Below are 27,442 nucleotides of genomic sequence, written 5' to 3' on the forward strand. Positions count from 1 at the left end.
TAAGTAACTGCTTTCCCTCTCGGCCTCCTTTTTGACAGTCTGATGCCTTATGACCGGATTCCCCACACTTGAAGCATCGAATTGACGTAGAGGAACCTGATCGAGTTTTAGCATGTTCAACCCCTTCGCGTGGCTTCCACTCTGATTGGGTTCGTTCCATAGGCACCGATGCAATTGGATTTGGGCGTGGATTGGGAGTACTCTTCACAGTGTTTCGCCCTTGTTGCCTTTCAAGAACCAACGCCTTCTGGTGTACTTCGGACACCGACCAAAAGTTATGTAGATTTAGAACATCTCGCATTTGGGGTTTCAATCCGTCGATATATTTCACCACCATTTGCTCTTCGCTTTCTGCCCATTCGTTATGGGCGACGAGCTCATAGAATTCATTAGTGTATTCGTCCACTGATCTGTTGCCCTGCCTCAAATCTTGTAGCCGTTGGTAAAAATCTTGGAGGTAATTAAACGGGAGGAAAGCTTCCTGCATTTTCTTCTTCATCTTCTCCCAGGTATTAATTTTGGACTTTCCACGATGGGATCGTGTCAGTTCCAGTTGCGTCCACCATGCCGAGGCTCGTCCCCTCAGCTTCAAAGCCACAAGTTGGACTTGCTTGTGGTTTGGAACCCCTTTAAACTCGAATATTCTTTCCACCGTGCATAGCCAATCCAAGAACTCTTCTGCAGACAATCCACCATGAAACTCAGGCATCTCTATTTTCAATCCGGATTCCCAATCACGGTTGTCTCTTTCTCGCAGATTCATTGGAGCCTCCATTCACACCCGGTCATGGAAAGGGTTCAGGCGGGTTTCATCTTCCTCTTCGGATTCTTCTTCTTGTCCCAATGCCTCCAAGTGAAGAATCCGGCTTGTCAAGTCTTCGACTTGTCTTCGAAGCGTGGCTAGTTCATCTCGTGTCTCGACCTCCGCCATCGGAACGGTGCGAGCGCCTCTTCTTCTCGGTGGCATGATTGATCTGTCACCAACCGCAGGAACAAAGCCGCTCTGATACCAATCTGATGCAGCCCAACACCAAGATCAACAAACCAAGGCTAAGTAAAGAGCAAAGGAGACAAAGCAAGAACACTTTTGTGTTTATCAAATCTCATGTTACCCTTTGTCAACCGTGAGAGTAACTTTTATTCCACTTCTCTCTACAGAATACTCACTTTCCTATTCTCTTATTACATTTACTAAAGATGCCCAAAAAAAACAAAATAGCTAATATGATATGAAAAGGTAAGATAGCAACCTACAAAAAGCAACTATATAAAAAAAAGTTTATAATGTTTTTTTTGTAATGGGAAGATTTAAAGGCCTTTATGGGAAGCAGCAACGTTGCCAAATCTTGGTCCTTCCAAATAGGACAAAGCATGTGATATTGCAGCTTCCAATAGTGCATGTTTCAAGGCACATTCCAACTTAATCACGAAAACGGGCTGGTTTCCGAACTTGCCGTTTCGGGAGCTTTTGGTAATATGTTTCTTCAAGATCCTGGGCAAGATCTTGGGTGACATCAGTTATGCATGCATCAATGTTAAACTCGGATTGAACAAGTATGTGTTGGTTACAAATGGGTTTGTGACACACTCAGACATTAGTTTATGGCACATAGTTTATTCTGATTACTTCTTGGTATGTTTTAAATTGTGAAATTATGAAATAAGCATGTTTATGCTAGTATTCACTTGCAATGTCAATGTCATATATAAGGGCGTGGAGCATGTCTAGGTTTCTCGTTTGACAGTTAAGTTCCCTATGAGGGATACTTGGATCTGGATGGATCGTTATAATGTGTATGTTATATGCCTCAGTCTACATGATGTCTTGGCATGGGCCATAGCTGTTTCGTCTCTTGAGGGTTTAGCGAGGACGAGATCTCTCACAAATTTAGTGAGGGTGTGCTCATTCACAGGTTAGGTGAGGACGTAATCTCCCACGGGTTTAGTGGGGATGTGGTCACCCACGAACTCGTGGAGACATGGCTTTCCGCGGGTTTAGCGGAGGATGTTACCTTGACCATGAGGACTAGTGGGCCAGTTTTATTGTGCTATTTATGTAGCAAAACATGGTGTTCCATGTGATAAATTCTCAAAAGTTAGAATGGTGATTATGCATGTTGATTCACCTTTTAAAGAAAACTTATCTATTATTGAGCGTTTGCTAACTATAATATCTTGTTTTCGGATCCTGAACAGTAGATGAGCCTCGATTCGCGAGAGCGGGGAGTGAGAAGATCGGACTTTCATTTAGTTTTATTTATTTCACCATTCATTGTAGTCCAGATTGGACAATTAAATTAGCATCACAACGGACCTCTAATTATGATACTTTATCTATTTTTGATTATGAGATTTGATCATTTAGTATTGCTCTGCATATTATGCGGATTGCCTTGCATGTTTGTGGATATAGGTTTCTAGACGTGCGGCGCTGTCACGTGCCCGGGTCGGGTTCTGGGTTCGGGGTTTGACATAGGCAATTGATATCGGGGTTTGACATAGGCAATTGATATCGGCGCAAACATGTTTTGATATTGAGACGAAGTCTCCTTTCCTTAATACGCGTTAAGCAGTTGTCGAACGGTGCTCAGAGCATTTTGAGAATTATAACAAGTTGGTTATAGCATATATGACAAGATGATTTTGTCTCATTGTAAAAAATATTCGATATTAATAGAATAGAAATAGGAAAATGATTTTAGCACTCTAATGTTTTGATAGGTAGCGAAAGGTTATTTACATTTCCCAAAAAGCTCTGACAAGAAGACATGCTACTTTCTTCCTATCAAAACATTGGAGTAGTAAAATCATGTCCCTAAAAAGGAATTGCTAGTGTCAATCACAAAAGGCATTTTGAGGCTCGTCTGTCGCATGTGAGACCAGCCACCTCGTGAATGGTCTCACATGCAACAGCCCAGCCGCGAAATGCCTTTTGTGATGGACCCTAGCAAATCCCTCCCTGTAAATATATATGCCATGTTTAAGAATTAATCGACTTTGGCATTTATTGGTTAAGAGAGAGGTAGAAAAGAGAGTTTGTAATCTTAATATCAAAATTGTAATTAAAACTCCTTTTGCCTGTGGGCATAGGCACACTGTTGAGTCACGTAGCTCTTGTGTTTCTTGTTTTGTATGCTTGTGATACTTGCGTTTCATCTAGTTGTTGTCTGCCCATCAAGTTTAATCATGTTGTTTGGATGATTAGTGATCTCTCGGTTAACAAATATCAAACAGGGGTCTGTCTAACAAAATAAAACGGGTGTAAAAGCAGTTATTTTTTGCCATTAAAAAAACAAAGGGGGTGTATAGAGCAATTTCCTCCTACTTTTTCATTATTTTGAAAGGTAAACTCCATCTTAAACCAATCCAACCACCGCAACTCTTTCCCTCTGGATCCTATGTGGCTACATGCCCTTTCCTGGCCCTCAATATACCGCAACCTTTCAATAAATTAGTATTTATAGAAATGTACTGGCACAGGTGCAGAGAAAGAATACTAATGTTATATGAACAAATTCACATGTTCATAACCGTATCCCGTGATGCAATACATAGCTAGGAATTTTTTACTAAAATCAGGGGAAAAGAAAGAAAATTTATTTCTTTTGAAGTAGTCTAGCTTCTCTATTAAATGATCTTAAATCTTCTGAGCAGTGGCTCAGAGATAAATTTCAAATTGCCCTCAAATTCGACGGGTAAGAGTTCCATTGATCGAATGGTCAACATCATGAAAGTAATTTGACCTAAGCCGGTCTTCACTGTTAATCCCTCAGAATAGACACCATCTCATGCTAACCATGGAAGACTTAACAAAGAAAATTAATGGTCCTTTATCCATGGCACCATGGAGACTTAATGACAAAACTACTTTCTTTAATACCTTTCCCATCCCTAAAAGTCTTTCTATCTGCTTATATAATTTATAAATACCACAACCCACCCACTGCTACTAGAAGAAGAGAAAAGTTCTTCACCTTTGCCTGTAAAATGGAGAATAAGATTTTGAAAACCGAGGGGTTTCTAAGGCTCTCAATCTTTGTTCTTGCAGTTACAGGTGCTTGTCTTGTGGGACTAGACACACAGACTAAAGAAGTCTTCCTCTCAATAAAGAGAAAGGCCACTGACAGAGATTTGAAAGCCCTGGTGTAAGTTCTCTTTATAAGGAGTTCAGCTGTTCATTTGTTTAGTCGTTGAGAAATATGTATACTATTTGCTTATGCGTATCTTTAATGGGTAATGTTTGTTTCTGTTGTTTTGCTTAGGGTTGTGGTGATTGTAGATGCCATTACTGCTGGTTATAGTTTCATTCAACTAAGCAAGAGCGTGATCTTTGCTTGGTTTAAGGAAAACCCAGGAAGATATAATCCATCTCTGTCGTGGGTTTGTTTCTTATTAGACCAGGTAAAAGTTTTCTTGCTTATAGACCCCTTTTCTATTTGATAAATCTCATTTTATCTTATTGGGAAATGATATTTCCACCCCTTTTTTTTCCTGCATTTTCACTCCTCTTGTGTACTCGTGTGATTTTCCTAAAAATAGCAGTATTTGTAAGTCTTTTTCTAGCAATTCCCAAATATAAAGTAACTTTCAAGAAAAGACAAACAAAAGAGGGGTCAAAAATCAAAATGCTGAGAAAGTGGGTGAACATATCAATATTTTTTCCTTTCGAATGGAGTAGGGCTTCTTCTTCTTGAAAAATTAAAGAACATGCGTATGATGTGTTCTCTCATGAGACTAAAATGAGCACCTAAAAAGGAAAAACAAATATATAGGAAAGTGATACACTCCCCTTCATTTCTTCTTTGCGCCAGCTTAGTGTATTTATGGCTACTCTTTTTAGTAGTTTTTACACCACAAGGAGGTGGCCAGGAGGAAGAGGGCGAAAGGATCATTTCCCTCCTGCAAATTGGTAGTTTTGCCATTTTCACAAAAAATAAATAAATTCAGGAAGATTAATTTAACTTGTACTCAAACACTGACAGCTGGAGTCATTAATGAACTCCATCCTCGGCAAAAACTAGCAACCAAGGATTCAATGCGAGTACATAATGGAGAAATCAGACAAAAAACAGATAGAGCACGAAATTTACGTTGTTGGTCACGAATTTATTACTTTGTTGAGGGGCAAAAACCGATTAAAAAGCTTCCACTATTCAAAAAAATACAAAGTAAATGGTTAGTTACTATTAAGATCTTATACAATTAATTCCAATATAAACCCAAATAGAAAATATGTAATTTTTTATTAAAAAAAATACCTCCTATTTTGTGGTTTGAGGCCATTACCCAACAGCCCCCTTGAGCCCCACCACTGGCACCCTGTCTGGATGGTGTTGGCTGATTTGGTTGCATGTGAGAGTACCTATTTGTACCCTAATTGTTATTTGGGATCTGCTAGCATCCATCGCAAAAGGCATTTCGTGGATGTTCTGTTGCATGTGACAGCAGCGACCTCGTGAATGAAGACAAAATCTGCTCAAAAGTGAGCCTACGTGCCTGCTGTCACATGCAACAGACCATCCGCGATACTCCTTTTGCGATGAACGCTAGCAAATCCCTTGTTATTTTTGCCAAATTTTATTCGTGTATTTGTTTAGGAGTTTGCTAGGCAATTTCGCTTGCAGCTCACTTTTGCATAAGAGAACAGCCACACGGGCTCACTTTTTAGCGGATTTTGTGAAACTCATTTAATTCATTAAGTGACTATCCTCTCTCTTACAGGATTTGCTAGCCACCATTACAAAATGCATTTTGTGGATGGTCTGTTGCATGTGACAGCAGCCAACTTGTGAAGGATGACAAAATCTGCTGAAAAGTCAGCCTGTAGTTTTGTCTTCATTCACGAGGTGGCTGCTGTAAAATGCAGCGGACCTTGCGTGAATTGCCTTTTGCGACGGACCCTAGCAAATCCCAACTACAGTGATATCTTTCTAAAACTATAAAACAAATGAAGGTATTTTTGTCTTGTAAAAATCGTGTAATTTTTATGTTTGGGTGACACTGTAGTACTTGGATTAAAATTTGGGATTTTAAATAAGGTCTTGGTAATACATCTTTTGGGTATCATGTAAATGTAGTCGCACAGACCATATGAACCTCTTTTGTTCTCAATTTTTATTTTTCTATTTGGTTTTTATTTTTACTGTGTTCACAAAAAAAGGTAGATTGATAATTTTGGCACTACTATAAAGTATACAATAAATGCTTATTGTACATTTTTATAGAGTGCTTATTTTTACCTCTTATTTTGTCTGATCTTATAAATGCACTCCCTTTCAACATTTCTCTGATTTGATGGCTTTCATCTTTATTTATAAAAGGGAAGAAAAGGCGTAGTCGTAATTCATAAATATATGCCTTACACTATATCAAATCTCTGTAAAAAGAGTAGTCATAATTCATAAATACACTAGAGGGGGAGGGAGTGAATGTATCATCTCACTTTATAAAGTCAGTAGGTAAAAAGTTAAAAACCCAACGATTGGATGGTTAGGATCAGCTACCATGCCTAATTGAATGCCCTCACGGAGTAGTCGTTGCAAAGTTGTGGCCATGGGCCGCATGTCGACTATGTCAACTACTCTAAACTGGGGTCCACCTACTCTGGTGATCCGAGCCGTTGACTCAGTCAGAATTTTGATTTCCTAAACGTCTAAAGAAGGATCTCCTTTGGAATCAACGAAAAATTAACTCTCCCGAGTCGGACTCTCTTTTACCTAGGCAGTTCTAATATAAGTCCATCTTTTGAAACAAAAGTGACTTATAATCTAGATTGAAGTCATCCTCCCTTTATATCTACATAACTATTATGATTGAAATGAAATGATAAAGCATTAGTCATACATAGTCGGTTTTTATGAGATAAAAGAGCATTGATCTTGTGGCCACAACTAGGTCGCACATATAGTTTGTCCACACTAATGAACATCCATTGCACAAGATCAATCTCTCAGACCTTGATCAGAGGACTAGGAACATTTTATCACACTGGAATCCAGATTGACATATCCTACTGTGTACATGTAGCAGAAGTGGGTGGGACGGAAAACTGTGTGATCATAAATTTTGCATTTTGTCTAGTTAATTTTTCGTAAATAATAATTCGATTATTGTTCTATCGATTAATTACTTTGTGGGGCTGGGTGATTAATAGATGGTAGCATACATTTGTTTTGGTGCAAATGCGGCCGGAACACAGGCGTCACTTCTTGCAGTGACCGGAGCGACCCGTTTCGAGTGGATGAAGCTGTGCAACATATACACCAGATTTTGTGATCAGATCGGCGGCGGACTCTTCTGCGGCACAATGGCTTCACTCCTTATGGCTATAGTCACCTCCATCTCAGCCTTCCGTCTCTTTAGGCTTTACTCACCACACCAGTTCCTCCTTCCCAAAGGAGGAGTACGGTAGCATCCCCATTTTTATGTTATTTCTCCCTTGCATGTTTATGATGTGATGAATAGAGGTGAAACCGTAATGAAATATATGTCTCTTTTCTTCTTGTAAACAGACGCCCTTCTACTTAAGATGATAACTTTGCTTAAGTTGTATGTGGAAAGGTGCTGACTTTTCTACCCCATTTTTTTGATATGCTACCATTCTTGACTCATACTAAGCATGGGTGTGAAATAATGAGCGCCCCCCCCCAGAATGGGCTTGGGACCAGATCATGGGCTCCACCCCATCAAAACGTGAGGTAAATGGTGGGCTCCATTGATGCATCGGTTTGAATGGAGTTGGTAGGACCCACACAATCAAAACATGGAGTAAGATAGTGGGCCTCACTGTATGCATTGATTTGCCCGAGTCAATTATTAATAATGGCTTCAATTGGAACCCTTAATTATTGATTGTGAATTCTCTTGGAATTGGATCTCCAATAATCTTGATTTCTTCTTAGCGGCATAAGAAAATAGTGTTTCAGTAATCATATACACTTTGAATTTGATGAATGCATTGCTTGTGAAGTATGTGTTCATGGGAAAACTGAGTATAATCGAACAAATCTTCCCATGCCACATGGCATAGGAAGGATAGTTTTGACATTTTAAGGAAACAAAATGCCAAAAGACAAGGAAAAGATGGCTAACGTGGGAAACGGCTATTTGTTCGGTTCTATTGATACCATATCATTATTCAAAAAACAAAGTATCTCTATTCACACCCAAACTAGCCAGCACATCAGCATCACAATTAGGCGGATGCAAAACATGTTGAGACGGATAAAATTTGGGCAATCAGGGGCCATCGGTTGTCATAGGTCTTCTTAAGGATGAGAGGGGATCTATTAAATAGGCTTTCTCTTGACCGATTGGTAGAGTCGATTCCAGTGAAGCTGAGCTTAAAGCAGTTCTTAAAGGTTTAAGGCTCGCCGATGAGAGTAGCTTGTTATCATTGGGGGCGGAGGGGGATAATTTGAAGGCATCCCCACACTTGGAAGTTTTTACATATGATGGATGAGATTCAAGATATAGTGGGGTCTCACCCTATCTTGTATCAGCATGTTCGAAGGGCGGCAAATAATGAGGCTGATGTTCTTGCTCATGCGTGGGTAAATAGATCAAGTTTGGAGATGTTTGAGTCCCTTTCTCTTGAGGTTGACCGGTTGAACTTGATGTAGCTTATCCTTTACTTTGTTCTTATTTTATTCCTTGTTTAGACCATCTCGGTCTTGCTATAATTCTGTTTTCTTCTTAATGAAATTTTTGATCTTTCAAAAAATAAAATAAAATGTGGAGACACAAAAAGATGACCATAAAATGAATCACAAATCTCCTCAACTGCATCTATAATTTGAAGGATAATAGTTCTATAAATTACGAAATTAGCAACCGGTCTTGTAAATTACCAAATAACTCTTAAAAATCCTCTCTCCATTGATATATGGGAAAAATACAATTAGAACCCCTGTGGTTTCTGACACATTCAACTTAACCCCTAATGTTTAAAAAGTTACGAGTAGAACCCTTGTGGTTTCAATTTGTGTAAGGTAGACTCCCTTAGCTGACGGTTCGTCCACAGATTAAAGGGTTACGATGATCTTATGGAGCTGATTTTTTGGGCACACCCTATCTATGTCAAGGCCCATCAAATGAACGCTTTGGATCATCTAAATAATGTGGGCACATTGTGTTTTTGGTAGTGTTTGGATTCGAGTATGGGGTTTGGAGGGGTGTATGGGGTCCTTATTAGCATTGATAGTGTTTCAAAAGAGGGGGCCTACCTTATACAAATTGAAACCACAGGGGTCTACTTGTAACTTTTTAAACATTAGGGGTGAAGTTGAATGTGTCAGAAACCACAGGGGGTCAAAGTGTATTTTTCCCTTGATATATCTATATAATATTAAGTTGAATGCTAAACTAAAGGGAGCCCTTGCAAAACGGGATGAAAGGGCATCCCATTGGTTTCCCATCACCCAAGTTCATTTATAATATGTAGAAGTCAAAGAACAGCCAATGGGAGCGCCCTTTCATCCTGTTTTTGCAAGGTCGCCACTGTGTTTAGCATTCCTCTAATAATAATATTATTAATAATAATATTTTGGGATGTGCTAGTGTCCATCGTGTAAGGCATTTTGCGGATGGTCTGTTGCATCTTACAGCATCCACACATGCTCATTATAATATGTAGAAGTCAAAGAACAGCCAATCGGGTTGGGTTGGCATTTTCTAGGGTTGGGTTGGGAAAAGCCAACTCGATTTAATTCCAGGTTGGGTTAGGGTTGAGGCTTTGGCAACCCGACCTGACCCGAACCTAATCTCCGTCCTCTAATCTTATCATGATTTTCTTTGGATTATATTTTTTCTCCTGTTTGGCCCTAGATGAAGCCGAACCCAACCCAGGTTGGGTCGGGTTAGGGTTAAGGGAATGCTATCTCAGGTTGGGTTAGGGTTGGCCTCAACGCGACCCAAGTTGCACCCCTATAAAAAACGGCACGTTTCAAGAAAATTTAGGTATTTCCTTATGGTATGACGCGCTCACATTATATGCTAGTGAGATAATGGCACTCCCATGCTTTGATAATTCCTTTAACCGCTTCACATTAAACTCGTATCAGGGCCTTACAGTTTCAAGGAGGTCGAAACCGATCCAAAGGGGAGCGGTGCATCTATTAAAACAAAAGGACACGAATATGTCTTTTAATTTTCAAGAAACCCAAATACCAATCAATACCCCAAAGTAAAAAAACCACCAAACACTCTCTCTTTCAGTGGAAAATACAACACGTACCCCATTGTGACCGAAATGTCCCCACATTCCATACGATAGAAATCTCTTCCCCGCGTGAAGAACGGAGGAATTGTCGAATTGAAGAGCGTCCCCATAGATTCACAACCAGACAGCGAACTTCAGTTTTATATCTGATATCTCGAGTCTTATCACACATCCCTACGCTCCATAAGAACAAAAAAAGAAAAAAGATTTCATACAATAAATTTCCAATTGAGAAAATATAGCTAGCAAAAAAACCCAAAAAAAAAGGGTAATTCAAAGCCTCAGAGACAAGTCGATGTGGTTGAAATCCTCCTTCTGAATCTGCTCCCTTTCTCCAAAAGAGAAACCCATCTCTCTCCTACCAAATCTACCCACGTTATAATCTTCCTTTGGTTGGTTAAATCCTATTGGGCTCATACAGGCATGCGGTTTGATGGGTAAACACAAGTGTGGGCTTCTTTTAGCGAGGCTACGCTCGAGCTTGTGTGCGTTTTGGTGGCCACCCAAAGCTTGAGAGCTTTGGAATTTCCTTTGGCAATAGTTACATGAGAAAACTCGAGGCTCAACACTTGGAGAGGAGGAAGGTCCCAGAACTAGGTCGAGGTTGAGGTCTTGAATAGACACACCAGACTTCTTTGGTTCCATGGTTTAGAGAGAGAGAGAGAGAGAGAGAGAGAGAGAGAGAGAGGTGGTGAAATGGTGTTAGGGAGGGTTTGTGTTTTGCATCATATCAGAGGCAATGGTCTCCTGTTTCAGCAACCAAAAATGAAAAGGGTGAGAAAAGGGTTTTGTGAGGAGAGGATTGAGACAAAGACCTGCACAAATCAGTAGGGACTAGGGAGTTGAAGTCTTGTCGTCTCCATTTGGCAATATTTGGGTCCATTGTCTGTCTCGGCAAAATTCCATGGCGTTTCCGTAATATCCATTCCTTTTTCTCCACTTTGAATCCACTACGCATCTAACCACTAGTCCAATCAGTTATCACACACCCATCTCTTTCCCTCTCTCTCTCTCTCTCTCCAAAAACGTGCATATTGACAGCTTATCACATTCACATCTGAACGGGGAAGAGGATAAGATACTGATAAGATGGAGTTAGAGACTAGCTAACTACTTCAAAAGAAAAAACAAATCCTGTTTAGATTAAAATGGCTTATTAAGCTTTATCACTATTATCTAGAAGAGGATCTTATCTGATTGGGGAATGAATTTACCGAGATATTAGCTTAGAATCACTATTATCTTGAAGAGGATCTTATCTCATTGGGAAATTTACCGAGATAATAACGTATTGGAATGCTAGCCACTTTCCCTCTCCGGTCCATTAAAAAAAAAAATCAGCAGGTCACAGTACAAAACACCAGGTTAGGTATGGAAATGTAACTATAATCACTAGTAAAATATATGATTGAATAGACTGCAATAATCACGTTGGAACTAGAATATATGATTGCATAGAATGTTATAATCATGTTATAATCAAGTCATTTCCAATATATCATGGTGTGCAACGTTGGAACTAGATTAGACATGCAGATGGCCTTTAGATCGAATAGTTTGTTAATATTAAATCATGCCTCGCATGTGGTAGCCCTTATTGTGGATCCCCTACGGCCTAAACATTGCTCTAAGCAGTTTATCCCATTGTTGCCAAGAGTTTTTATATGGTGGCTGACTTAAGTATAAAGGGTGAAGAGAGAAAAAAACACTCACCCTTGATTTTTTATCTAACATGAGCTCATTTTTGACTTTTTGTTGGATAAAAAATCAAGGGTGGGTTTTTTCTCTTCGCCCTTTACATGTAAAGGCCGGCCACCATATAATCTCTATGTTGCCAGAATGGGAAGCGCGAGTGCGAGAAAAGATGTGGGAAGCAAATGAAAAGAGGAGGGGTTAGGGGTGTCAACGGATCCACTTCGGATCGGATCCACCTATGTCTTAGTCACGATCCATTCAAATCCCTTATCGGTCGGATCGGATTCGGAGTGTTCTTCGGATCCTACTTCTTGTGTCCCGGTCACGATCTATTTCAAATTGGACCGTCCATCGGAGTGTCCTAGTAGATCCTACTTACAAAACAACAAAAAATCTCAGCCTTCTTCATTTGAAATGAACTCCAAAACTTCCTCAATTCAGAAAAGAATTAGTTACTATATCTAATAATGAGTTTTTATATGATGAAGAGCCGTATAAAGCAGTATTGGAGATCCCACTCTTGATATTTGATCCAACAGCAGCTCACTTTTTGCCTCAAAAAGTGAGCTGTTGTTGGACCAAAATATCAAGGATGGGATCTCCAACGTACTCCAATACTGCTTTATACGGCTCCTCATCATATAAAAACTCATCTAATAATAACCCATGATTTTGATAAAGAATAGGATTTATTGTTGAAAAGAACTCCATTGCTCGAGGGTGCGCGACGATAAAACTTTTGAGTAACTAATTCTTGTTGAAGGTGAGTGGCAGGTTTATAGGAAGAAACACATGATAGGAATAGAAAAAGATGCATCGAACGTAAGCTAAGTAACATTTAGTTCGTTTTTATGAAAATACCCCTCATTTAAGTATTAATATAAGAAATATTTTGAGGGTATTTTAGTAAAAGAATTTCGGATCGTGACTATCCATCAGATTTTTTGCCATGTCTTGATCACGATCCTAAATTTTTCGGATCTTACAAAGAGGATCCATAATATGTCCATGGATCCTTCTCATGTGCCTAGATCCCGTTTATTAAGGTTTGGATTTGGACTATCCATCGGACCGTCTGGGTAGAAAATACGGTAAGCGAATAGTACGTATACTATGACATTTTTAATTATCTCTTGAATAACATAGCAAATTATATTGAAGAAAAGAGAACAGGAAGTAAATAGCAGGTGTACTATGACAATTTTAATTATCTCTTAAATAAATAGCAAAATTTGTTTCATTATAATGATATAATTGTTTTCATTGAGGTGATCATGTTTGTGATGTGGAAATATAGTTTCCTTCTTAAATTTATACACTTGATTACATAAATTTAGAGATTTTTGGTGTAAAGATTTGTTTTTCTCTACAACGCGTCAACGTAAGAAAAACCCGACCCAACTCGACCCGACCCGACACGAGAATTATCATGGGTAGGGCCGGGTTTGGGAATCATGGGCCGGAAAAAAACCCTACCCGACCTGAGATATTTCTCGGGTAGGGTAGGGTTCTTCAAAACCCGACCCGCCCTACCCGAGTTGCACCCCTACTTAATTGACCCCTCTTCTCTCCTCTCCATGTAACTGGAAAACATATTCTTCAAAGCTTGTGTTCCCATTTCAACGGACCTCTCTATTTTTAACTCTTTTCCCAAAATTAGGTGAAATACGAGCTTTCCATTCCAGCAGGTCACTCTAATTTTAGGAAGCTAAAAGAACATAGCTTCCCATCCAACTATGAAGTTTCCAGCCGCTATGATTTATCTTAATCATTTGACTAGTGGCACAGAAATAAAAAGTTTTGGAAACCTTATTTCATTTTAGAGAACTCAGTATGACTTTTGATGAATTGCTAGAACTAGGGACTTGAGTGGAGTCGACTTTCTATTCTCGGCATTTGGTAAAAAAAAAACGGAATAGAGAGGGCATAATTGAAACCGGGGAGGAATAATTGGAGAGAAATGCCCAAGATGTGGTATTCTAATTTCCTCCCAATTAGAATTAAATTTTCATTCTATTTCTATTAGAAATTTTCTTGGAATTTTTCATTCCATTTACAGAGGAATGAATATGATGCTAATTCCGAATTCCAAATTTTAAGAATCTGAACTCCGTGGAAGTTAACTAGTTAAGATTGCTTGAATAGTGATTTTTGAATGGTGGTCCAGCCATAAAAAGGACCAAAGGAAAACAGTCAGACTATCAAACACAGAGAAATGTGAGAGAGTTGCAATCGAGCATTCCATTTACACATACTTTTTAACAAAAGTAGACAAAATAACATCATGCTTTACTTAAATAAGAACAGCATATAATATCAGTTTATGACCAGTCTATTTAGGTGATACTACATGACCTTTGCTTAACCATTTAACCAAAAAGAAAGTGAAATGATATCATTTCTCACTTCCTGAGTTTAATATCGACACTTATTTCTCCTCTTTTTTCATTGGCTGTTACAATTCTTGAAAAGCTAGGAACTGCTAATGAGAGAAGTTGAAAGTAAAACGAGGAGTCCAGATATCAAAACAAGGGAGTGCAAATATCCCCACCCAAGTTAAATACCTTTCCCTCTTCTCTTTACTCATAAATAGTTCATAATATTCTTAATTTTACCGTAGGATCCAGTAAAGAGACTGACCCACTAATTCTTTTACCTTAGGATCAACCTTGTTCTTCTATTTACCATACATTTTTACTACCTGGGAGAAACCACCCTCCTCTGTGTATGTGTTGCTTTCTTTAATAGATGATAAATTCTTTGACCTATAGTTTATTTTGGTATTGTCATTTCTTATTTTAAGGCTGTATGCAAAAAATACCGCTCTTTTGAATTAATCTCTTATTTCTTCATATCATTCTTCCTTGCATACTGTCTCTTTGATTTTGGATAAGGTTGGGTCAACTTATGGCCTCAACGTTCCGGCTCTTGTCGACGTGCAAGCCGAGTCACATGGAGAGTCCGTGTCCCCTCAATATCATTGGTATAACTTTTTTGGTGGATCCCTAAATGATGTTAAATGGATCAAGAGCTAGGATTCTCCCATCAAGGTGTTGTTGACAATATTTGAAAGGATTTATATATGGATGCCATTCAGATCAACGGATCTGATCTGAAGTGGGATCCAATAAGTATCTTTTAGGAAGGAGCATAAAAGTGACTTTCTTTTCAGCAATATTCTAATGCTTTTAGTAGTATTGGAAATGATGTAGTTAATGGCTTCAAAATGACTTTAATGTGCCATTTGTTGAAGTATAAATGATTAAATAACACCAACTCTAACAATTTAAGTTTCTAGAGCAATTGGTTGTTTCACATGGTATATCAGAGCCATTGACTAATAGTAAGTCGTGTGTTCTAAACCCAACAACTCATTGATATTAAAAATCCACATTCGTACAAACTTGTTCCATATGTACAGCCAACCCAAAAGAAGAGGGGCCACACGTGAGGGGGAATGCTGAAGTATGAATGATTAAGTAACACCAACTCTTACAGGTTAAGCTTTTTCAGTAATTGGTTGTTTCACACCATTTTACAAATAATATGAACTTAAAATTATCTTATTTGTAAATAAGACCGATTTTGGTGGAATCCAAGAGCCCTTACAATCGGTTTAAGTAATTACAGTGTATCATTTGCTATTAATATTACAAAAAACAAATCTCTCTCTCTCTCTCTCTCTCTCTCTCTCTCTCTCTCTCTCTCTCTCTCTCTCTCTCTCTCTCTCTCTCTCTCTCTCTCTCGTATAAAATTGCAGAAACAAGCACATACCATGTATATGATTACAGAACTGGTATACAATAAACTATACAGGGATGGGTTTTGTCTAATAATAATCTGATTATTGAAAGCTTATACCCCGGTTCTTATTGCGCAGAGATCTGTCTCATGCATCAGAGACATAAAACAGACGAGAAATGCTATTACATGCAGTGGAGGGAGGTGGTCACAAGAATCCTAGTCAGTGAACATTAATTGCTTGGGGAAATGATAGTATAACCAAACATGGGTGATCTGGGCCATTCCAAAACCAGACACCAAGTTATATTCTATGGTGGTGTCAGTGATGATTTTGGTAAATTCAAAGAAACCCAGCTCTACGATCAGAAAATAAAACCCAAGTGCAGAAAAAGAGGGGAAAAGAGAGGAGATGAGAAGTCTCCCTTGGAATTATAGGAAATTGTTGCTCAGTGGCAGTGTTCTCTACATTTGCCTTTTGGAAAGCTTGATAGGGCAGGAGAATAGTGTTTGGAAGTGGAAAACTGCAGTCTTTACACGAGATGAAAGATTGTCTCTATATTCGCATTTTATAAAACTTTCCGAGGGAGGAGTTATATGTTGTGATTTTGGGAGTTTTGGAGTTTTTCTCTTCCACTCCCACGTAGATAATGACTGTTACTGTGTTGTGGTCACCCAAGTGGTTCTTGCCCTAGCCTTTTCCACTAAATAGTTCGGCTGTGGCCTGTGGGTGGTTTTTCTTTCTGTGGTCCAAATAAATTCGAAAGCTTTGAAGACATATGACACATAGTATCTTCATGTGTTATATGTGTGGTGGTGTTAGGCTCATGTTTCTTGATTCCTATCTTTTGTGCCTCATCTTGTCTTTTTGACATATTTTTCATCATTTAATGCAGCATTAATGCCATGATAAGTCGATGTATTTAGGACTTCTTTGGGTGCCTAAAAAAATTATTTGCATAAAAGCTGAAGTGCAAATGGTTTTGAAGCAGTGGTTTTAAAAAGGGATTTTTGCTAATTAGTCCCTACATGGCAAAAATAATTGCTTAATAATCCCTAAGCAAATAAATTTACCCCCAACCCCTTGAATCCTTTTTAGCATATTTTGATTTCTCTTCCAATATTTTCCAAAGCAAATTAGGAAATACGCGAAAATAGTATCTCTTCCAATACTCTCCCAAAAAATACTTCAACAAAAAAAAAATCATTTTAGGAATTAAATAAATTTAAAATCCTTCTTAAAAAATTAAATAGGGTCCTTCATTCTATCATTCTTCAAATTATTCAAACATAATTCCCCACTTAAAACATGAAAAAATTTTCCTTGGAAATTATTTTCCATTAGAAATATTTTCTAGCAATCCAACCAAGATAGGAATTACCTAGAAAAGTTTGAAATGAAGTGACAATGCGACATCATTGTTATAAACCCTCAAACATGGATGGATCAATAAAGGTGTGAAGACTACGGTATTAATCTTATATTTTAAGGCAATATCTGTTAAGTACGTAACTAATACGTTAAAGGCCCTGAGAATGATGGAACACATTAGGCAAGGCCCTTTAAACATGTTGCATATCAGGCTATGTCCCACCTAGTCCCAATACCTAGGCAGCACCCCACATATGATTGTAACTATCCATTACGCTTCTGCATCTAGCATCTTCGGTAGCCCACTCTATGATAACTTTGACCTTTTTTCCAGGTAACCCTTTCTAGAGGTCACCCCTTCAGCTGCAGCAGCCCACTCTATGGTAACTCCCATTCTAGGAGCTTTCACTCTAGCTTTTTTTTACCAATTAACCCTTCTCCACAAGTTGCTCCTTCCGTTTGCCCTGATACCAAATGTGAGATACCTAACCAATACACCAAAAGCCTTAAAGAATGATTAAAACATGTTAGGTTAGGCCCTTTAAACCTGTCTAATACTAGGCTGGGTCCTATATAGTCCCATACCTAGGCAGCCCTCCACTTAAGATCATAACAATATTATTAATGTGGTTACTATAATCTCTCCTTTATTATATTTTTCGTTTTCTTCTAAAATCTTCATCGCCAAAAATCTCTCCTTTAATTTCTTTTTACGCCAAAAATCTCACCTATAATATTTCCATACCTACAAATTCCCTTTTATGCCAAAAATTGCTCCTTTCAGCCTAATATTTCTCATCTTTCCTATTTCGATTATTTTTACTTTATTTATTCATGAAGAAAAGATAACTCAAACCAACCCTATTTAATTTTTTTGAGAGGTATTTAAAATTTATTTAATTCCTAAAATGATTTTTTTTGTTGAAGTATTTTTTAGGAGAGTATTGGAAGAGATACTATTTTCGCTTTTTTCCTAATTTGCTTCGGAAAATATTGGAAGGGAAATCAAAATACGCTAAAAAGAATTAGAGGGGTTGGGGGGTAAATTTGCCATTTTAAAAATTTTAACGGAGAAAATTGAGGTAGGTGAGTTTTAGGGACCTTTTTGCAAATATTATCAGCAAAATTCCCTTTTAAAAATGATATAGTTCTTGGCTTCCAAACAGGGGGGGGGGGGGTAACTTGGCGGGTTTGGTGGGGTTGGGGTCAATCCTAGCTCAACCGGTGGTAGCATTAATTCAACCCTAACCCGACTCAAGCCTCGAGTCTAGGAGGGTCATTCTGTTTTGTTTTGTTCAAATTTTTTGTTTTGTTTTGTACCCTAGGTGAGGAATTTTCACGTGTAATTGTGCAACAATAATTAGTTCTCTTGGAAGGATTATTTAATTCTGTTCATTGTGTTTCTAATGATCTTGCCCAAATGTTTTGCCTCCTTATATTGACACTAGACTTTTCAAAACTGCTTTAGATTGTCATAATGGGCAGGGTGAACTGCGGCATGAGTTGTAACACATTACCAAGAAAATATTCTATGCCCAGATTCATAAATTAGTTTCTACTTATGTTGGGTCTCTTTCGAAAAACTCTCATAGTAGAGTGCACAGCTGAGAGGGCCAAGGGCAACATTTCCACCTGTTAGACTTACGATGACATGGTGGGGGCAAGCATTGAAATAAGTCTATCATGCAAGAGAGAGGGTTCTTGGCATGACATGAATCACCTTTGAAACATAATGAGCCGTGGCCCATGTCCCTTTGCAACTCCCACAGCGGGATGAAACTGTGGTTTGGGATATATGACCAAGCATGCACTCATGTTTTAGCCTTTTGTACGAGCTCTAGTCACTTTCTAATGGAAATCATATCTAAATTTAACTAGTTAAAATACACGTACTGCAATATCTGTCGTTTGTAAGTTTCACTAGGCATACAAATTAAACAGATAAATAGGAGGGACCCACCTTTGTTTGGAATGTTTTAGCCTACATCGATCTACATGTGCATTCACCATATAATTTCTCCTTCATATTGAGATTTTATATGGTGAATACGTATGTAGATCAGTGTAGTCGGTACCGCCGTTGATATTTGGCGTTGCTGCCGAATTAAATATAAAGGGCGGTACTTCTTTCGTACCACCTAAACGGATCTACATGTGCATTCACCGAATAATTTCTCCTTCATAATGACGTTTTATATGGTGAGTACGCATGTAGATTGGTGTACGTGGTACTGCCCTTGATATTTGATCCAACAACAAGGCAATTTTTATGGTGCTGCAGCTGGATCAAATATTAGACCGGTACTTCTGTCACACCGCCTACACTGATCTACATGCTCATTCACCATATAATTTCTCCTTCGTAATGAAATTTTATATTGTGCATGCGCAAGCAGACCGGTGTAGGCAGTACCGCCGTTGATATTTGATCCAACAGCAGGGCACTTTTTAAGGTGCGCGCCGCTGGATCAAATATGAAGGGTGGTACTCCTGCCGTACCGCCTACATCTATCAATGTGCGAATACACCATATATTTTCTCCTTCATAATAATCAAGGGTTCCAAATGTCACAAAATAATGTGTGCCCCATTCTATTATTTAGCAATATTCGCACATCTGCAAATTAACCGAAAAAAGAGTTTTATTGGCAAATAAGGACCAAATTAGGGGGCATACAAAGAGTCCCTCACTCTAGTGTCTCATTTTGCGGTTGTTTTACGTATTATATTTTTATTATTAACACCAAAGGGATTAGTAGATGGTGCTGAGGTACCTCCAAGCCACCCTAAACTCGTAGGCAATATAACCAACCCAAAATAAAGATCAATTCCAATTGTCCAAATAGTGAACTCACCAAAACCCTATATATAGGCCATGTTTGGATTTTAAGAATTGATTTTTAGTCCAAACTGTATAATAAACTCAATTAAATGCAAAGTTGAGTCCAATAATGACTCAAAATCAATTCTCAAACTCCAAAACAAAAATAGCCTTAGCGAGTTAGGTTAGAGGAGATTGGTGAGCTAAACCAACCCAACCTAATTTTCTTCAAGTCCTAGAACTCCTACTTTCCCAAAATCCAAAACAAACGTGACCTTAGAGAATTAGGTTAATTAGAGGAGAAAGAACTGTTTTAGGTGAGCTACACCAACCCAACCTAATTTTCTTTACTCCTAAAACTCCTGAAAAATTATTTCATGGAATAGAGAGGGAGAAGGGCTGAGAAGGAATGAGAGGGAGAGATTTGCGTGTGCAGTAATAGAGATAGCATCATAAATCCTGAAAACTAGTGAAAAGAAACTACATATTTAGGATCAACGGATCTGAATTATGAACATTGAAAGAAGTGGGGCAAAATAGTTTTGGCCACGGAGGAGCCCTTACTTTCCAAACATTTTTCTAGTAACGTCCTGTCTATCATTTTCTTTCAAAGAGCCTTGAAGAAGGTTAGGTCCTTGTGTCTAGACTTTTGCGAAATTCTTTTTTGGCTTTTAGTGCAACCATTTTACTCGTGCATCATGATTCATGAGTGGACCCACCATGAATTGGACCACACGTGTAGACCCAGTGGCTTTTGGAAATGAAAGTGATAGTTTTAAAACAGGAGTCTTTCCATGCTTATTTGCATTGGCAGAAGTTGGATTGGGCCACCAATCCAACGGTTAAAATCACCCAATCAGTGAATTGTTGTCGTCACCAAATCCTTGGTGGGGCCATTCTATTCATCTGCGTCACCTGCAGCGTAGGATCGGTCAAGATCAGCCTATCGATAGTGGTCCATAGATAAATTCCCATTTGTATAATCGACAAGATATTTTACACAGATCATTAGTATTTCCATTGTCATTGCTTCATCATAATACATAAATCTCATATAAACACACGTCGAAATCACAAATAAATGTTAATTAATAAACGCAATCTGGGGTTCACATAGAAGAAGCAACATTTACTATTGCTTGGTCTCCTACGAAATGGGTTTTTTTTCCCCTTTTTGCTGGGGATCACAGAGAAGAGCCCCCTTATGTGAAGGCCATGGTCACTTGATTTGGAATTTCCTGCTATTTAATTTGGAAAACCAGCTGCCAGCTTCGCTCTTAAATCCTTTCGAAGGATTTTGCCGGAAGGCGCCTTTGGAATGGCATCCACAAAGAACACCCGACTGATCCTCTTGTAGAATATCACCTAAATGAATGAGAATGAATGTAAATTAGTAATCATATCACTTGATCTTCCTGTTGAAGTATAAATGATTAAATAACATCAACTCTAACAGCTTAATTAAGGAGTTTTTGGAGTTGTTTCACATTGTATCTGCTATTGCCTTACAGCAGGTACTCGTTAAAAACCAAGCAACTCTTCGATGTTAAAAATCCATGTGTACTCCCAACACAAAAGAAAGGCCACATCTGCCACGTGTATGGCTAACCCCAAAATAGAGGGGCCACACATGAGGCGAGTGTTGATGTATAAATGATTTGTGTTTTTTTTTTCATTGAGCGGCAAAGATTTGTATGAATGAAAACAAAAGAGCACGGGAACCCCGGCCGATCGAGATGATTAAATAACACCAACTCTAACAACTTAAACTTTTGGAGTAATTAGTTCTTTCACGCTTCTCATAATTTTATAAGGGCATTTTTGTTCTTTTCTAAATTTACCTGTTTAGCAATGTATTGCTTGATTTCTTCCTCGGTGATCTTTGAGCCATTGGATTTGACGACGAATGCCACCGGAACCTCCCCAGCAATATCATCTTTCATTCTAAAAAAGCCCAATGAAATGCCGGTAAGAACAATCCGATGTCTAGAATTGGAAAAATAATTAAAACTATATTTACTTATAATTGATTAATATATAAGACTTACGGAACTACGGCCGCATCAGCTAAGTTGGGATGATTAATGAGCAGGGCTTCGAGTTCCGCGGGGGCCACTTGGAAACCTTTGTACTTGATGAGCTCTTTCAATCGATCCACGATGAATACTTCATCATCATCGTCGACAAATCCTACATCTCCGGTGTGCAAAAAGCCCTCCTTGTCGATGGTTCTTTTGGTAGCCTCAGGATCGTTGAGATAGCCTGCATAATTGCGCTTTATATGTTAGAAATATTTAAATTTTAACATAAATTTTCAAATTGCTCTGAGATGTGATTCAAGATTAAGGTATTAACTACTGGCATAGAAATTATTTTTATTATTAAAGCCCTGTTTGTTTTCAAATTTTGAGAATTGATTTGGGTTCAAAAATTGATTATTGGACTTAAAATTAAACACAATTTTGAGTCTAATAATCAGTTTTGGACTCAAAATCAATTCTCAAAATCCAAAATGAACTTTTGCACAGCCAAGTAGAAAAGAGTCTTGTGGGCCCTTGTTCTTTCAACGCAAAATGGGATAAGGATCATCGTATGATAGTTAAGGATTAGTGAGATGAAATGGAGCAGTTCGAACTGTGATGACCATTGACCAATACGATTTATGAACCCTATCTCGGTAACCCTGGTATTTCAGCCCATGTCGTCTTCTACGCCCACTTCGAATTAAAAAAGCATTACTCCTCGTAAAGATTGTATCTTGTATAAATGTCTGGATAAAGAAATGAACCCAGTCTTAAATGCCTCGTCAAAGAAGGCGGCTCTACTCCTTATCTTTCCCTCTGTTTTTTGGGCAGTGATACCCCGCCCCCACACAAACAGAATTCGTTAACTTTTAAGCTTTTGGAGTTAACGGTGGCTCCTCTGCCACTTTGTATATCCTAACGATATCTATTACGGGGGAGGGAATATCCGTCAAGGGGGGATATTCAACGCTCCTTTTTTAATTTTATATCTTTTGCACATGATTTTACTTTGAGAAATGATATATCCGCCCCTTTTGATCACCAGGAACACCCCCTAGTTAGTGTACCAATGACTACGGAGGGGCTGTTGTACTTATTTCAGAAGAATTCAATGCCCCTTATTGCCACAAACACTGACAGGGGGTGTTCCTGGTGATCAAAAGGAGCGGATATATCACTTCCCTTTTACTTTTTAACTTATAATTAATGAAGTTGGAAAATTAATTTCTAATTAGTCATCAAGAATTATGATTTAGTAAAAAAAAAGTTTATGATAAATTAATTTCTACACATGATTGATGTTGACTTACATTAGAAGTTAAACCTTTTTTCTTTTCTTTTTTATATTGAGAAACTCTAAAATCACAATGTTATTTGTGCAAAAACTTTTGATTATATATATATATATATATATATATATATATATATATATATATATATATATATATATAGAGAGAGAGAGAGAGAGAGAGAGCATTTCCTACACACTTGTGTAGGTAACTTACCTACACACTAGCTTAAAATACAGTGGGGGCCCACATTATTTGGGTGATCCAAACAATTCATTTGAATGATCCTCACATAGATAAGGTGTCCACAAAAAATCAGATCCATAGGATCATCCTAACCATTCAAACTATGGAGGCAAAAAATGGACTAATTTGTGAAGGTTTATACACGTCCATTTTACCTCCACAAATCGTAGGGTTGGGATGATCCTATGGATCTGATTTTTTGTGGACACCCTATCTATGTGAGGACCATTCAAATGAATTGTTTGGATCACCCAAACAATGTGGGCCCCCACTATATTTTAAGCTAGTGTGTAGGTAACTTACCTACACAAATGGAAGGGTTAGGATGATCCGATGAAATGTGTAGGAAATGTTCTCTCATATATATATATATATATATATATATATATATATATATATATATATATATATAGACACACACACACACACGCACCCATCCATTTTAACCTCCACAAATGGAAGGGTTAGGATGATCCGATGAAGTTGATTTTGTGTGTGTGTGTGTGTGTGAGGAAGTCTAAATTGAAGGGAGCCCTCACAAAAAAGAGGTGAAAGGGCTCCCCCAATGGCGGCACAACACCATCATGCATTAATAACTACCGAAAAGTCAAACATGATGGTGATTTGCAGCCAATGGGGGAGTCCTTTCACCTCTTTTTTGCAAGGGCTCCCTTCAGTCTCTCTCTCTCTCTCTCTCTCTCTCTCTCTCTCTCTCTCTATATATATATATATATATATATATATATATATATATATATATATATATATATATATAATTTGCAAAAACAGGGAAACACAATTAAATTTTGGTAGAAATTTATGATTTTAGAAGTGCTGAAAGGGCATTTCCATCAAGAAACGTATGCCTACGAGCAGGGGTGGCAAAATTCGCCGAACCAATCCGAAACCGAACCAAAAATTCGGTTTCGGTTTGATTTTCCATCAATAAAAGTATGCCTGCGAGTAGGGATGGCAAAATTGGCGGAACCAAGCTGAGACCAAACCATTGCCCCATATTCAAATTCGGTTCGGTAGAACCAAACCGATTCAAATTTTGGTTTGGTTTGGTTTGGGCATCAAACCGAACCGTTGCCCCCGATTTCCAATGAATATGAGCAAGGGGTGGCGAAATTGGCCGAAACCAAACCGAAAATTCAATTTCAGTTTGGTTAAACCAAAGCGATTCAAATTTCGGTTCGGTTCGGTTTGAGGGTTCGGTTTGGGGACCCTTGCGACCCCTACCTGCGAGTTAGGCTTTTTTGGGATTTGAGGAGGGGTAGGTGGACAAGTAGTAACAATATATCTTTTGTGATCTGATGATTAATTAAAGCATTCATAAGTTGGTGGAGCAAACAGCGCCTAATAACTTATAGTTTTTAAATGAATTCAAAAAGCATGCTTTATATGCAAGAGACACAATCTTGATATGTTGTTTAAACTAATACAAAAACGTATGATACACGTAAGGGGTCCCCTTGGACTGCCAGAATCAAGCATCGGAAGTAAAAATTTAATTGGAAATTAAGTGGGAAAATGAAGGTTATACCTTTCATTATTTGGCTTCCTCTAATGCAAATCTCTCCTGATTGATTGCGAGGCAGAGAAGCTCCAGTCTCGGGATCAACGATTTTCAACTCAGCGTTTCTCACTACCGTTCCACAAGAACCCGATTTTATTTCGTATGGATCCTTTGCAAAAGCTAAGCACATGGAAAGCACTGGCCCTGCTTCTGTCATACCATACCCCTGCAAAATTTCATTCCAATATTAGCCTCATATCACTGAGCGAACTTGGTTAATTTTTGCTGACAGAAATAAAAAATACAAAATAGCAATCAACAAACTCATAAATGATAATAAAAATTAGAGGAAAGTGTTCCTAATAGGTAAGATAAGCTTATCAGAGCTACAGCTCAAAAACATATATGACCCCACATTTTTTGGGATCCAAAGCATTAATTTGGAAGGCCCTTCCATGGAAATGGTGTGTACCAAAAATCAGCCCGGTAAGATCATCCTAACCGTGCCATTTGTGAAGGAAAAAAATGAACAGAAACATGGACACACATTCTGTCGATTTTTCCTTCCACCTTTGATGGTGTTAGAATGATCATACAGAGAGCTGATTTTTGGTACACACCCTATCTGTGGAAGGGCCTTCCAAAATGAATGCTTTGGATCCCAAAAATGTTGAGCCACATGTGTTTTTAGCTATAACTATATAAAATTTATATTATATATGAATAATTGGAGTGGCCCCCACAAAATAATCTGGTTGGATCTATGTTTACAATATTTTAACTTTGATATTGTTAAGCGCACTCCTTTGGTTTCCTTTGACGGTTGAATGTGGAAAATACAGTGGTGAGTGAGCCGGACCGATTTTTAAAAAGTCAAATTTGGTCACCACTAGAATTAATTTCATTTTAATTAACTTAAAGATTACGTAAGACACATAAACAAATCGAAGATATTAGAAGGTATTTGCCAGGTAATTTCGTGAGGGCCATTCTGCGGCTCACTTTTGCAAGACACAACAGCCACCTCAGATGAACAAAACGAATAAGACAAAATCGGGAAAAAAATGTGAGCCTGTGTGGCTGTAGCTTTATGCAAAATTACCTAGCAAATTCCAAATTAGAATCAAGATTAAGAAACAATTAAAAAAATTCCATACCTGTCCAAGCTTGGCAGTGGGAAACCTCGCCCTCACCGTGTCTTCAAGCTCCTTCCCCATCGGGGCAGCCCCGGACATAACCGTCCGAATTGACGACAAATCGTAACCGTCGATCAGTGGGCTCTTAGCGATCTCCAGCACGATCGGCGGCACGATCGGTGCGATCGTCACCTTATACTTCTCCACTAACTCAAGCAGAGCCACAATATCAAACTTCTGCATAATCAATAGCGCAGCCCCCGCCCGTAGCCCACAGAATAGAATAGAATTCAAAGAATAAATATGAAAAAGTGGCAACACACATAGAACCACATCGTCACTGTGGATATAAAGATTGGGATTATCTCCATCAACCTGTTGGGCCACGCTAGTCACTTGCCCTTTGTGCGTGAGCATTACTCCTTTGGGTAGTCCAGTGGTACCGGAGGAGTACGGTAGTGCCACGACATCGTCGGGATTAATCTCCACCTCCGGGAGATCTTTCTCGTCGGAATCCGTAAGCTCCGAGAAATGCAAGCACCCGGGAGGGGGTGCATCTATGCACATAATCTTTATATTTTCGTCTTGGGCGAGGTCTCTAAGTTTTTCGAAGTAGACACTCTGTGTTATGATCAGTCTCGCATTACAGTCTCTCGCTTGTTTTGTGATTTCTCTTGGGGTGTAATAAGGATTGGCGGTTGTGGTGGTGGCACCGCGGTAGGAGGCTCCGAGGAAGGCGAAGATGAATTGTGGGGAATTTGGGAGCAAGAGCATGATGACTTGGCCTTGTTCGATGCCGAGTTTATGGAGACCGGCGGCGACTTTACGGGCGGTGAGATCGACCTGAGCGTAGGTGTAGATATCTCCTGTGGCACCATTGATTATACAAGGGCGAGAACTATAAGAGGAGATGTTTTGGAAACAGTACGAGTGTAAAGGGAGGTGATTTGGGATGTAAATATCGGGGAGTTTTGATCGGAAAAGAGAGGAATCCATGAGGGGAATTTGCAGAGGAGAAATGGGTGAGTTGGGTTTGTGTTTTTTTTTTTTTTTTCTCTCCTATTCTCTCTTTGAGTTGGGTAGGAAATATAAAGGTGGAGGAGGGGTAGATAGAGGGTGTTGATTGGGATTTTTGTGTTTGTGAGGGGGTATAAATGGGGTGGGATTTTGACGTATAGAAGGGTTGGTGAAGGTGCTTTGGTGGAGGGTCACGTTGACTAGAAACCTTCCACTCTCTGGCACATCTGATTTTACCTAACACCAAGGCCGGGACTCTTACGCCCGAATTCTCAACTATTGCCCCGCTGTTTCTAACATGCGCGTGACGCGTGCTTGAATCATTTTGTTTTCGTGTAAATTATTGGATCCGAGTCGGAGCCT

General features: G+C 38.7%; 2 protein-coding genes across 2 annotated transcripts; one reads left to right on the forward strand and one right to left on the reverse strand.

The window, feature by feature from the left end:
• Positions 1-3,923: 3,923 nt before the first annotated feature.
• LOC143851793 (CASP-like protein 2C1) lies at positions 3,924-7,545 on the forward strand. The gene is made up of 3 exons (XM_077361275.1): positions 3,924-4,145; positions 4,263-4,401; positions 7,154-7,545. The coding sequence occupies exons 1-3, from the start codon at positions 3,988-3,990 to the stop codon at positions 7,409-7,411; spliced, it is 555 nt and encodes a 184-aa protein (XP_077217390.1). The 5' UTR covers positions 3,924-3,987; the 3' UTR covers positions 7,412-7,545.
• A 13,263-nt stretch (positions 7,546-20,808) lies between these two features.
• Positions 20,809-27,162, reverse strand: LOC143850687 (4-coumarate--CoA ligase 2-like). Its single transcript, XM_077359910.1, has 5 exons — positions 26,084-27,162; positions 24,954-25,152; positions 21,897-22,110; positions 21,690-21,792; positions 20,809-21,213 (listed from the first exon to the last, which is right to left on the reverse strand). Exons 1-5 carry the CDS (start codon positions 27,056-27,058, stop codon positions 21,094-21,096), a joined length of 1,611 nt encoding a protein of 536 aa, XP_077216025.1. The 5' UTR covers positions 27,059-27,162; the 3' UTR covers positions 20,809-21,093.
• Between the last annotated feature and the right edge of the window lie 280 nt (positions 27,163-27,442).

The sequence above is a fragment of the Tasmannia lanceolata genome, unplaced genomic scaffold (genome assembly GCF_043159265.1).
Source record: "Tasmannia lanceolata isolate RefF3 unplaced genomic scaffold, GAP_Taslan_0.1 ptg000018l, whole genome shotgun sequence".
In the NCBI taxonomy this organism is placed as follows: domain Eukaryota; kingdom Viridiplantae; phylum Streptophyta; class Magnoliopsida; order Canellales; family Winteraceae; genus Tasmannia; species Tasmannia lanceolata.

Bases quoted from the DNA above. Each gene is read 5' to 3' on its own strand.
- LOC143850687 (XM_077359910.1), bottom strand. From the start codon at position 27,058: ATGGATTCCTCTCTTTTCCGATCAAAACTCCCCGATATTTACATCCCA. The intron at 25,153-26,083 runs GTATGGAATTTT...GAAATTTTGCAG, and splicing joins CCACTGCCAAGCTTGGACAG to GGGTATGGTATGACAGAAGC. The intron at 22,111-24,953 runs GTATAACCTTCA...GCAATTATGCAG, and splicing joins AGGAAGCCAAATAATGAAAG to GCTATCTCAACGATCCTGAG.
- LOC143851793 (XM_077361275.1), top strand. From the start codon at position 3,988: ATGGAGAATAAGATTTTGAAAACCGAGGGGTTTCTAAGGCTCTCAATC. The intron at 4,146-4,262 runs GTAAGTTCTCTT...TGTTTTGCTTAG, and splicing joins AGAGATTTGAAAGCCCTGGT to GGTTGTGGTGATTGTAGATG. The intron at 4,402-7,153 runs GTAAAAGTTTTC...GGTGATTAATAG, and splicing joins TTTGTTTCTTATTAGACCAG to ATGGTAGCATACATTTGTTT.